Here is a 12467-nt window from a genome sequence, read left to right on the forward strand (position 1 = left end):
CATCGTCGGTTGATACACACGAGCAGTTTTACCAAGGATTATGGCCTTCAGTTTTGTACCGTTCACGGTACAGAACTGTCGCTATTAGTGCAGAAGAGAGACCGTTAGTAACTCTAAAGTACTTAGCGACAGGAGGAATTTGGAGCCAGAACCCCGTGATATTTTCAGATAATTCATTAATAGTCCTAGCATAGACGAGGAATGCTCACATGTACCTATGTATTCATTTATGGTAAAAATTTTGTTACGGACTAAAATTTGTGCCGGCAGTCCAGGAACTGGGACACGGGACTACACGCGCTGTTAGGGACTTTAAGTTATCGATTTTTTGTTGTTGTTAATTTTGTTAGTTATTTGTATTTTATCCCTTAAGCTACGCCCATGTGCTGCGATACTTGTTCTAAGAACACCATCCGGGTGCCAGACCACATGGCCCATCAGGCCAAAACCAAGGGTGCCTTTTGGCTGGGGAATACGCTACCAGTCAAAGGAAGCTTTCTCGGTTGGGACTATTGCCACGATGGGCAATTCGTCGGGCCTGCAATATTCCCAGAAGGGCGACTAGTATAGATATTCCCCAGATGGCCGCGATTTATGACACTGGTCTTAGCCATAGCTCGTGAGGGCTCTTGGTGGTGGTGCGCCCCTGGTTGGAATTCCTCGGATTTAGTACTTAAGGGATAATCGAAGTGATTTTTGTCTCTTTTTTCTTCTCTTCGTGTTGAAGCTGCGTCAGTGTCGGGTACGTGATCAAAATCACAGTGCGTAACCCGCCCAATTAAGCATTCTCACTCTTCATACTTGGACCAATAAACTCTGCGACTATTTAAAATAAGTGCAATTAAACACGGTCAATTTCTTGCAAACCAAATTGTCGTTTTCGTGGTTTCGTTTATCGAAGGAACCCCTTAACACACGTTCAGTTTCCTTCACGTATCGGACAGGGCCTGACTGATCGTCTGTAGTCGATGGCGGCGGGCCGGCTCTGGTCTCTCCGGCAACAATCGTCCGGCGAACTGCACGTGTGTGGGTACCTTTAAGCGAAACCGTTCGTGTGTATCGACCGACGTTGGCGGCCGGCCGTACCTATCGATCCGATCCTGGACGGCTGGCCGACTGTACGTGTTTACACGGTTAGGTCCCGGTTGTCGTACAATTGCCCTCACGTTGTAAATCCTCTATCGCAGAGTCCCGATATTAGCCCCATTGAAAACTAATGGGTGTACACGAACTGAAAAGTGCGACAACACAACACTTCAAATAAAACGGAACTAAAACGTGTGCTTGCAGATGAATGGAACAAAATTGATCCGGCATATTGGGAAAAATTGATCAAGTCAATGCATACCAAATATTAACTTGCCGCAAATTTGTATAAAAATGTGAATTTCACGTTGCGAGCGCATTTGGCTTTTACCACAAAATTTGAGTAGTTATTAGTTTTCCGTTTCTATGTTTTAGGCAAATGTATGTTTTCTGGTGTTTTGTCCTTTTTGCAAAGCACAATCCTTGTGCTCTTAAAGCCGCTGCTTTTCGTTTTGGTCGAAATCATTTGATACGCTTTGTCCCTTTAAAAAATGTATTTTTGCTTGGTGAGCGAGTTTGGCTTTGACTCACCGTATCGACCAATAGAAGCCCCGAACGTATCAGTCAGTTGGGGCTTTTCGAAACCCCTTTGGAAAACGAAGTAAACGCGAATCCCACAGAGGCTAGTAGGAATTTTGAAAGCCAAGACCGTTAAAGAAAGAAAGCTAGCATAATTCAGTCGAGAGCATTGCACCAAGGATAAGCGACATGCCTAAATTACCATTATCGACGATTTGCCGGGTTTGTGCAATGTACCGACCAACCCTATTTGTAGGTCCCATAAAGATTTGTTCATACCCTATACTAAGTTAACCTTCAGCCCAATGACCAAGCAATTAGCTAAGTCCGGAGTTCAACCGATTATGTAGCAGTTAATCGCCCTTCTTCCGATGAGATACGTACCAGGTGATCCACGGTCGATGGTAGGTTAGACGTTTCTGGAAGACTGAAATCGCGATCTTTCTGAAAATTTGCATAAGTAGATAAATGAACTTGCAACAAGTCATTGGTATGCAATGTAGAACCCAAAAATGAAGAAATATACAGGGTGTTCCATTTAAAATATCGGAGATGCTAGTACTTTCTGATAGAGCCGGCAACGCTGCACCACTGAAAATATTGTACGTCGATAGAGCAAGTTCATTTATCTACTTATGCAAATTTTCAGAAAGATCGCGATTTCAGTCTTCCAGAAACGTCTAACCTACCATCGACCGTGGATCACCCGGTATAAATACGGACTTAACTTAGAGAATGGGAGCGGTTATTATGAGGGAGCAGTCATTATAACAGAAGAACAGTAGAATACATCAGACCCAGTAGAACCTACGTGTTTCTTATAAAATAAGCGTTGTCTGTTATCCTGCATCGGGTTACGTTACATTAGTAAGGAAGAAAATGTTATAGACCGCGGCTTTGAAGGGAAAATGCGAAAGAACCGACGATGGCGACGGAGATCTTGTTATTCGAAATATTGCCCATAATTTCTTTTTCCAGAAAATACTAGAGATGATTCGAGAAACGCTTAAAGGTTGCTCACATTGTTATAATAATTGCTTGGCAACGTTGCGGGCCATTACGACGCTCCGCATCTTTAAATATAAAAAATTTGATAATGGAAAGGTGGTGATGGAGGCGCGACGAAGAGGTGGTTTAGCGCGAAAATATTTATTTAAACGTTTATCGACGGCCAGGAACGCGAATAGTTCATCCGGATGACGCGACGCTCATGACGTGATTAAATGCGGTTGTCGGCACCACCCCGAGCTTCCACCAAAACGACTTACGTCACACTTGAACGTTGCCGGACTTCGTCTAAATTCGGTACCTCCCTCGTGCGACCTCTTGGACGTACTGTAGGCCTCTCGCTCCGCCCTCGCGAGAAACTGAACTCGAATAACGTTTCTTATTGACTTTTGAACGTAAATTTTGAAGTTTCAAGGGGCAATACAAACGACGATGAGATACGTCCATTATCAGATCATACCGGAAATTTGATGGGTAGCAGGCCTTCCTTATCGGCTTGAAATTTGATTAAATGGATAGACGACTGGTTTATAAGAAACGAAGGGGTGTGCTCCTTCCGATGTAGGTCATCAATTTCTCACTAAACTGATGTTGATATTGAGTAAGGTTTATCAATCGAGAAGCAAATTGCGAAGCGAAAGCCTTTCTGAACGTGAAAGATTGTCCTTTTCGGCCCTAAATTATGCAACTGCTGAAATAATAAAAACGTTTGTCTTTGACGGTTCCAAGCTGGATTTCCATTGTCGGGAGAGCACTGTAGGAATGTAAAGAAAACGAATAAAAATTGAGGGAAAATATTCAATTCAGCAATTGGCTGCAGGCGAAAGACAAACGCTTTCGGAACATTTATTTCACGTGTCGCCGATGTCATCCACTCTCCGAAGGGCCCGATAATTTATATCTGGACCAGCGGAGGGCAGTCGGGGGCTTTCCGGATCTTATTTACACACACCGGAAAATGTTTTATTGCTTTCAGTCCTTTTATAACTTTTCCCATAAAAAAAAGCACGAAAGCCTTGTAGACGTGTTTGCTTCTGTGCACGACCCAAAGACCTTTTATGTCTTTAAATATGCATATTGAAAAATTGGTTGCTATATACCTACTCCCCTTTGTTTCATTTCGAAAAAAATGTCCTTTTTATTACCTTCAGCGCAGAAAGGCTCATCGGTTTTAACTTCGCTTCAAAAGGGATATTCATCCCTTATTAAAAAATCTGTCTTCGAGCCCTGCAATAAAATTCGCAAATCCCAACTCGGTCATCACTTCAGCCCGGAGGCTTTTGCAAGTCAAATTCTCATTAGCGCATCTCGCAAAATGGGAAAGTTTCCTTTTGATTTTCTCAAATTCTAGAGTCTTAAATTTCGTCAAAAGAAATCAGGTCGTTTAGACGGGGACTTATGCAAATATGCCCCCGAAGAGAAAGTCACCTGATACATTAAACATTTTAAATTGCACGTATACGCGTGTCTGTCTGCGCCTTTGATCTCGCATTTTTTCTAGAAAATAATGCGAGACACTTCGGAATCCGGGGGGCTACAAACAATGTACCTGACGGTAATTTGCTGAACGAGACCGGCTAAACTTTACGAGCTCCTAAGTAGCCCCCCAAATTTGTCGATTATCTCCCACTGTTAAACCCGCGTCTGTCTAAAGCACCCACGAAGAATAATAAAAATCCTTCTCAAATGTAAATAAAACTTAAATAGAGCCGAGAAGAAAGAGAAAAATAGCGCGTAAACTCCCGGAAAGCCTTAACGTACACGTTAAGTGAGTCGAAAGAGGCGAGGCGGGTCTTAAAAAGTCGATTTAAACTTCCGAACTCTAAAATATCTAATCTGGAAATCTTCGGAGAGTCGTTTAGTGGCTAGGGGCTCCTTTTTTTTTCGTTGGTGTATTACCCTGATCACATATTTTCACGCAAGCTGACCCGGTCCCCGTACAGAGCCGGCTTTTGTTAATAAAAAAAACCGGGCAACATTGCGGTTTGCCATCTTCATATGATAAAAAAAAAGTCGTTTCGGTGCTGGCGGTTTCAAAGATTTCAATATTTATGATGAAGTTTGGCAACACTGCGCTAATTTTACAAATGTCAGCATTTTCAATTAAGTGACACAGAGACAGGAGCAGGAAAATGAATATTCGGCTGCGTCGACAGCGTTGCCAATGTCGTTCGCCTAAGATTCCGCTGCGTTAGATAAAACGTGACAACGTGGGGCAAGTTTGACAGCTGCAACACATGCCATCTGACGGTCAAAGAATGTCGCAGGGTTGCCCACTTTTTTCGTTACAAAGTCATTACTCATCTGCACCTTCATCCGTGCAGTTTTGCTGATACAAGGGGCATTTAAACACTACACGGACGGAGATTCCATTATGCCCGACGATGGTCGATGGCCAGTCAGAGCAAATCAAAAACTTCCCGGAACTTTGATTAAATGTGAACCGAGAGAAAAGTCAATTTCCTATATATCACATCCGTCCTTATCAAATTTGCTAGAAGAACTGCCAAGCCACATATTAGTCAATTAAAGTTTTAGTGAATATGACACCCCCTGCTTCCGGGGAACTGGCTCTTACAAAAATTGAGTTCAGGATAAGTGGGTTTAGAAAAATCGAATTAGATCTTTATACAGAGTGAAGGTTTTTCCACATTGTGGGAGAGCACGGGGATCCCGATAAGTAGCAGAGTTGGAAAGTCATTGGAATTATACGCTCAGTATAATTTTAACGAAACGTCTTAGGAAATTCACCCTGGTGGGGTTATGCAAGAAAAACGTTCTATAGGTTCCTGACTTTAATATGCAAATTCAAAAATTTTCTACCTGCAAAGTATAGTCGACTTTCAAAGGTAAAACTGTGACTTGCCTTCTAATGAACCTTCTTATTAGCGAGTTTTTGCCATGATACAAAAAGTCTCTGAATCCAGCCATACGTCTCTCTCCCCACTCTAATCCGTTGGGAACTGTGGAGCTGTAAAGCTGGAAACTTTTTTCAGGTTTTCCTTGATACTTCCTTTGGTTTGCATATTATTTATAAAATTTTCATGACGATTTAGTATAAAAAGCGAACGTCTACGTTAAAAAACTCTCTTTCAGCCGAGTGTTCGAATAAAAGGAGGGAAACGAGCCGCTATTCGCTTTGATTTGCATACATTTGATCAAAGGTACGAGTTTCATGTTAAATCTTACATTAATATTTCAACTCTTTATGCCTTCACATTATCTAATTTGCATAATACGGGCCTGACTTTTTCACGTTGTTTTGGCGGAGGTGCGAGATACTTTTTTTTAATTGTCGCAAATTGTCGGCGGCAAGAAGTGAATTCAGTTCGAAGACCTTTCCAATTTTCCGAAATCTCGTCCGTGAATGTCCGCGATCATGGCAGGGTCCGCATAGCTTCAGCAAGCTGAGGAACTGCCAAATTTTTATGAAAATTTCCAAAATGTGAACGTATCCCCAATCCCTCAGTTTTCGGCAATCCCCGCGGCAATTACCATCTTCAAACAAATCGACCGCAACTAATCTGAACAACCAGAGTCGTAACGTCTAAATTTCGGAATTAGCGGGTCACGCCAGTGGTTTTTCGCGTCTCTTAACGAACTGTAAAATGAAGGTCCCAAAAACTGCTCCAGGACCTCCCGAGGAGGTGAGTTTCCGGCCTAAGGAGGGATGCCGTTACGGCTTTTTTTTATTTTAACGAGAAAAAAGAGGTGATGGGAATTTATTGACGGCATAAAAAAATGATAGTAATGCAATTTAAGGAATTCGGGTTAACACTCGAGACGAGGAGAGCTTTTAATTGAGCGTCTTTGTTAAATCTGGGAGGTAACAACTTGCAAAGAAGATACAATTAAAGAGCCAAGAGAGCTCTCGTAGGCGAAAAAATAAAAACAAACCTGGTTTTCGAACATAAAAAAATAAAAGGGAAACTTAAGAGATGTAGGCCCCTTTAATGGGGAATTAGGTTGAAGCTCAAGTTCGTCAAAGAGTTTAAAAATAAAACTTCACCATAAGCTCAGTAGATCGAAATCGATAGCGGAACAGTGAACGGCTGATCGGTCGTTTCGAAATGCGTACTGAACTCGCTCCGAGTTCACACCAAACTCACTCATCACAGCGATGTCTCTCGCCGCAGGCTTCATAGCCAAATTGGAAATGCACGTGGAAAATGCAAATAACCACCGATTGAGAAAATACCAAAATGTAAAAAAAAATACTTCGTTTATGCGCAGTATTGGCCTTACGGGGGAAGAGATTGGGGGCGGCGAACTTGCCGAGTCCGGCCCTGCTTATGCACTCAGCACTATTTCGGTAATTTTCTTACTTAGCCAAGAGACGACAAATCTAATCGCGCAGCTTAGGGGTTGTTTATATGCAAACAAACAAGCAAGCACAAAAGTGAGAAGGAATTCTATTAGACTCGCCCATTGCAACGAAATCCAGAGGCGTACTCCTTCTAAGCCTCTTTCAAGATCAAAACTGGAAACACTTCACTGTTGTAGTGGGACGTAATCGTTGAAGTCGAGCGGGCATCTTCAGGAGCTTCCGATTTCAGTTCGGTTCTAGAATTAAGAGGGGTCCGGCATTAGATTTTGAGGGTATCAGGAAGGTTTCGTCGTGGTGGGTGGCGTTGACCGCGCGAGGAAATGGAATTGCACATCAAGGACGGAGTTGCGTCCCCTAGGTATGCCACCCTCGGTGGATGGTGTCTGGATGGCAAAGTTGTGGCGCATCGAAGTTTCATGAAACTTAACTCGACCGAACTTTACGCCGTTGAGCGCACGATTAGTAGATACTTACGACAAAAGAAAAATTGGAGCTATTTATATCGTTGTCGAAGATGAACGAAGTGTAGGACGAGATTATGTGAAAATTTAGCAGAAATCTGCTCGCAAAGAGATTAAATTCAACTGTGCCTTGGGAAAGCACCCAGATGTCTGGCTTTGCGGCTTTAATAGGTATAAATTTACATTAGTTCGAGGGCCCACTATGCTTTTGCCAAAAGTCTGAAAAAATTTAACCAGCGAGGGAAATCACGTCCGCGGCAATTACGTGATTAATGAGGTACACGAATTAGAAGGAAAATGAAGTTTAGTTTTTCCAAGTTGGGGATATTGATAGTTACAATTTTTAACCGAGAGCGAAGGAACACATTTGTCTCTCCGACTAAAATCGAATTAGATGTACGGAAAAACGATTCGCAGGCATCTCGAGAGGCGGGAATTAAGGAGGATATAAATTTTAATTTCCTTTTTCTTAAAGGCAATTATGATGAGAGGCTATCCGCCGGTATCTGGTTAGACTTTTAAATGTGTAATTAGACTCGACATCTGACAGCTGGCGCCCAAGGAAAAGCATTAAACTTTTGAAATTATTATTCGTATTTCACTTTGCACTCGACGATGAAATACCGCCATAATATCTTCAAATCCAAATTTCTGGGCGGTAATTAATAAACACGTTTTACATCCCCGTTTAAAATGGTTTTCTTGTGGCACGTCAGTTATTGGCACGCACCCTCCCTTTTTATCATTTTTTTCCGGTATTTTTCCGGAGCGTCTTCGCATTAGGATAAAAAATGACAGAATTATTCAATTTCCGAGTTTCGCGCGTACCGCACCATACGAAACCGGACGGGCCCGGTTTCCCTTCTCCTTAAATATACTAATGGGTTATCCATGTAGCGGAAAACAGCCTCATTCAGGATTACGTATGGAGTTTTTTCGATTTCGAATTTATCGTGCAGCTTGTCTGTATCCCTCTTGAACGAGTAAATCGGGAACACGGTGGTTCCCCCGGGATCTGACCAAGCACTTTGCGCGGCCGTTTCGGTTCGAACAAAATTCGCCCACGGCCGCAGGCTACTTTTTCTTATTCGGAATCAAATATTTAATTTGTTTTATGGAAACCGAGAAGACCGGGAATGGTTTTTATCGGACGGTTATCGGTGAGAGGCCCCGCAAAAAGTCCGCTTCCGGATCACGCTCAACGTCCAAGAAAAATAGCCGAGATCCCTTGTGCGTTCGCTTTTTTTGCCTCTTTGTTTCCTTGTCGGAGGTAAATCTGCATTACTAATTAACGGAGGCATTAGTCGTGCTCTCTGCCACCATTCATCCGACCTCTGGCATAAACAGCCAGAAAACAAGGTTAAACGACACTAACGAGGTTCTCGAGCAAAGAGATACGACGGTGTAAGAGACAGATAGTGCCGAGCGAGTCGTTAGGGAAATTGAATGTCGCACGCACAGCTCCCGTGAACTGAGCCTCATTTTCGACTCAATTTTCCCATTCGCAATTTGTTTTCTCCGCTGATTCTCACTTAAGGCTCCTTGCGGAAATCAGCAGGCGCAGGTATATCGCGCGAAATTGGGAAAACTCGCCCGGGTTAAATGTCTTATTCACGACAAGATGGCGAATTAGAGTCTGGAACTGTGTAGAGATTCTGTTCAATATGTCTTTGAATATGAGAAATACGGGATGGAGGGCTAGCCTCTCCTAATCCGACCTCGGTGAGGCTCATCGAACCTCTGACGATAGATTTGTTTTTGATGTTCCAAATTTGTTTTTCTTTTAGTCTAATTGAGAATAATGCACCACACCCAAGCGAGGGTGGAATTGCACAATACTGTCAGTCGAAACCGAGAAAAACGTTCGCCCCTTGGCAAGGGTTTGGGCGAAAGCTTCTCATGACATTTTCGTGACGAAACACACCTTGGCAAAATTAGTGGTAGAAAAACGAACAATTACCTAAAATGGATGGACGGCGACTTCACTAATGTTCAGATGAAAAATCTAAGTTAAGCGAATACGGGTCCTCAACTTTTCATTTAGTCCGTAATGATAAACAGAGAATTTATTTACGTCTGATGGCGAACTTCCAACTTTGTTCCTAAACCCTCCAAAACCACTTCATTCCCATAAAACAAACGCACAATTAAAAGACCGTTATCCGTCTTCAATATGCTCCGAGTGCCTCTTACACAACTACAAATGCATCTCATTAAAAGCCGATTGTTCTGAGTGGCGCTGAGGATATTTGACAAACGACATAAAATTGCCTTCGTAAAGCTGAGGGCTAGCCCGGCACTGGCGTCCCTAGAGCCTGCTTCGGCTAAATTAAGCTAATGTCGATAGTGGCTTGTGATTGTTGAATAATAATAATATTAAACGTTAACGCCAATGGGAGGGTTGTCCAATTTGGCCCATTGGCAAATTATTGCTCTGTACGAGTCGCCGCGACACATGTTCCCAAACAATTATGCACGAGTTATATCATTTTTCACGGGCGAAAATCAACACTTCAACATACAGGGTGTCGAAAGTTCGACGTAGTTTCTTTACAATTTTGCCTATAGCTCCGGCGATTTTTCCGGTATTTTACTAATTCGAGATCGAGTAACGAGGCAACAGCATTAGATTATCATAAACGGGGATCAATTAACTCAGTAACGGAATAATCATTTAAATAATGTAAATATCACATGAAGAAAGTTGCGGGAAAAAATCTAGAAATATTTATAACATGTAGGTATTAGAGGTGCGGTTTCAGGAAATTGTGTTAAATGATCGAGAAACTGTGTATTCCGCCCAAGCTCAGACAGGCACCAAACAAAAAAAAAACTCCTAACTGCTCACTGTGGCGATTCTCATATGAACCTGAAAGTCGGTAAAGATATCTGAAACCGCACATGTTACGGTAAAAAAATATCACCATGCAATACCACACAGACGTATATGTATCAACCTTCAACTGCATTGATAAATATTCTTATAAACAGGCAGTCAAAGAAACAAAAAATCTATTGTAATGTGGAAACATGTGTGTGATACAGGCTAATGCAAGAGCGCCCGCTGTTAAATCATATCCGACGAGAATCAAGCAGTATGAAGATTTTCGTGAATTATTTCGCATCATATTTGCATATATGTCCATATAGCGATATATAGTGATAATATCGAGAATCCCAAACTCCTCAACAATTACGGCATTGTGGTCTTGAGAATCAAGGGTGGGAAAGCAAGAGACAGATTATTTCTTCTTTAGCTTTTTCCCAAAAAAATTGTTCCTATTTTTCCTCAAAAAAGAGTAAGAAAGAGAAAAATATTGGCCGACTTTGCCTCATCTGAACTTTTTTACTCCTACTGCACATTTCTTCAACCAATCTCCAGTTAACCGTATTATGATACACCTTGCAATAAAAAAATCCGAAGGTCGGTAAGAAATAAACCGATATATAAAGCGGGGTGGATGGTGATAAAAGTGCATTGTTCAGTGATCACAGCACTAGACGACATGAACGGATTGGTAAATATCCATGATAGTTATTTCCCTATTTGGATCTAGCAACGTTATTTTTAATTTTAGATCTTCCTTACTCTTTGCACTATCGCAGTGACCGTTGCCAGCCCCAGTGGCATTGGTCTGGGCGGTTTAGGCCTCGGCGGAGTAGGCTTGGGTGGAGTAGGCTTGGGTGGAGTAGGCTTGGGCGGAGTAGGCTTGGGTGGAGTAGGCCTAGGTTTGGGTGGGGCAGTGGTAGCTCAACACGCCGCCATTGCCGCCCCCGCAGTGGCCACTGGCGCAGTTCTAGCTCCAGCTGTCGCCACTGGTGCTGTTGTAGGACCAGCTGTTGCTACTGGTATGTATAATGAAATTTTGCAAAATGACATTTAAACTTCTTTGAAACATCACAAAATGTGCTTATTAAAGGAGCTGGCAAATCAATTTGTTTATGAATTTGGCTTGGTTGCAGGTGCTGTGGTAGCCGGCCCAACTGCTACTGGATCTATAGTAGAAGGTCCCAAAACTGCTGGATCCATTTTAACCGGAGCCACCACAACCGGAGTGGTTGCTGCCGCCCCGGCTGTCGTTTCCTCAGGAATCGCTACTGCTGGCGTTGTTGCCGCCCCTGCTGCTGCTGGTAGATATTTATTGACAAATGCTAATGGACGTTATTTCTTTATTTGTAATTTTTAGGCGTGATCACTAACGGAGGTGGTGTTATTGGCGTAAGCGGACACGGGGCTTCCGTTGTGGGCCCACCAACTGCCCCTGCAACTATCGTAGGACCTTCTGGAGCAGTCACTGCTAACGGTCTATGGGGTCCCACTCTTGCCAGTGGACATCTCACTCTTGGAGGTCTCCACCATTAATTGCTATATGCCTTTTTCCAAACGGACGTTACAGGAAACACACACCGAACTCAATAGATATGCAATGATAGCTCTTATCCTTCTCCGAAGTTATTTCAACTACTTGCTCACCTATTCTATATACTTTTTCTATATGTGCCAACCACAATACCTATTTTAGACTTCTTTTTGAGTGTGTTTTCAGGCTGATTCATAATAATTGCACTTTCTGCGCACTGCCTCATGAATATTATGCATGTAACCTGATTAGTTATAGTTGTATTTATGTGTATATGTTCAATAAAACAATTTATATATGTCTTGGCTATTTTAATTATTGACCTTCTGTAATAGTATGTTCCCCAATCATATTGGTATAAAAGAAGAAAAATCTTTAGACCCCGAATAACAAATGTCGATTTAAATAATATGCCGTCAGAAACGATATAGAGAATTGTAAAATATTAAAAATTTTGATTGGGCAGACCACTGAAATATCTTAATGTACATGCCTCAAAAGTTTCCAAAGTATTTTGGGATAACCTCAAGTATTTCCTAAGAACTTTGGGCTACAAAAATTCATCAGCCTACTACCCATACTCCCCAACAAATTTATTAATTTGTTTTTTGTAATTCAATTAGAAGGTAACTTTTCGTGTCATTTTAAGTTCCTCTTTAATTATGCGACAGTTGTACTGGAAGAATATTTAAAATGATGTAAAAG

The 12467-nt window shown here is 42.1% G+C and overlaps 1 protein-coding gene across 1 annotated transcript; it reads left to right on the plus strand.

Annotated features, from left to right (window-relative positions):
• The first annotated feature begins 10767 nt into the window (after positions 1 to 10767).
• Positions 10768 to 12062, plus strand: LOC136347802 (cuticle protein 65-like). Its single transcript, XM_066298106.1, has 4 exons — positions 10768 to 10919; positions 10980 to 11250; positions 11365 to 11532; positions 11589 to 12062. Exons 1-4 carry the CDS (start codon positions 10863 to 10865, stop codon positions 11762 to 11764), a joined length of 672 nt encoding a protein of 223 aa, XP_066154203.1. The 5' UTR covers positions 10768 to 10862; the 3' UTR covers positions 11765 to 12062.
• Positions 12063 to 12467: the final 405 nt, after the last annotated feature.

The sequence above is a fragment of the Euwallacea fornicatus genome, chromosome 30 (genome assembly GCF_040115645.1).
Source record: "Euwallacea fornicatus isolate EFF26 chromosome 30, ASM4011564v1, whole genome shotgun sequence".
Classification (NCBI taxonomy): domain Eukaryota; kingdom Metazoa; phylum Arthropoda; class Insecta; order Coleoptera; family Curculionidae; genus Euwallacea; species Euwallacea fornicatus.

What these genes read in the sequence shown, in the direction of transcription:
- LOC136347802 (XM_066298106.1), top strand. Translation starts at nt 10,863, where the DNA reads ATGGTGATAAAAGTGCATTGTTCAGTGATCACAGCACTAGACGACATG. An exon ending in TAGACGACATGAACGGATTG is followed by an intron (nt 10,920 to 10,979) that starts GTAAATATCCAT and finishes TTTTAATTTTAG; the next exon opens with ATCTTCCTTACTCTTTGCAC. An exon ending in AGGACCAGCTGTTGCTACTG is followed by an intron (nt 11,251 to 11,364) that starts GTATGTATAATG and finishes GCTTGGTTGCAG; the next exon opens with GTGCTGTGGTAGCCGGCCCA.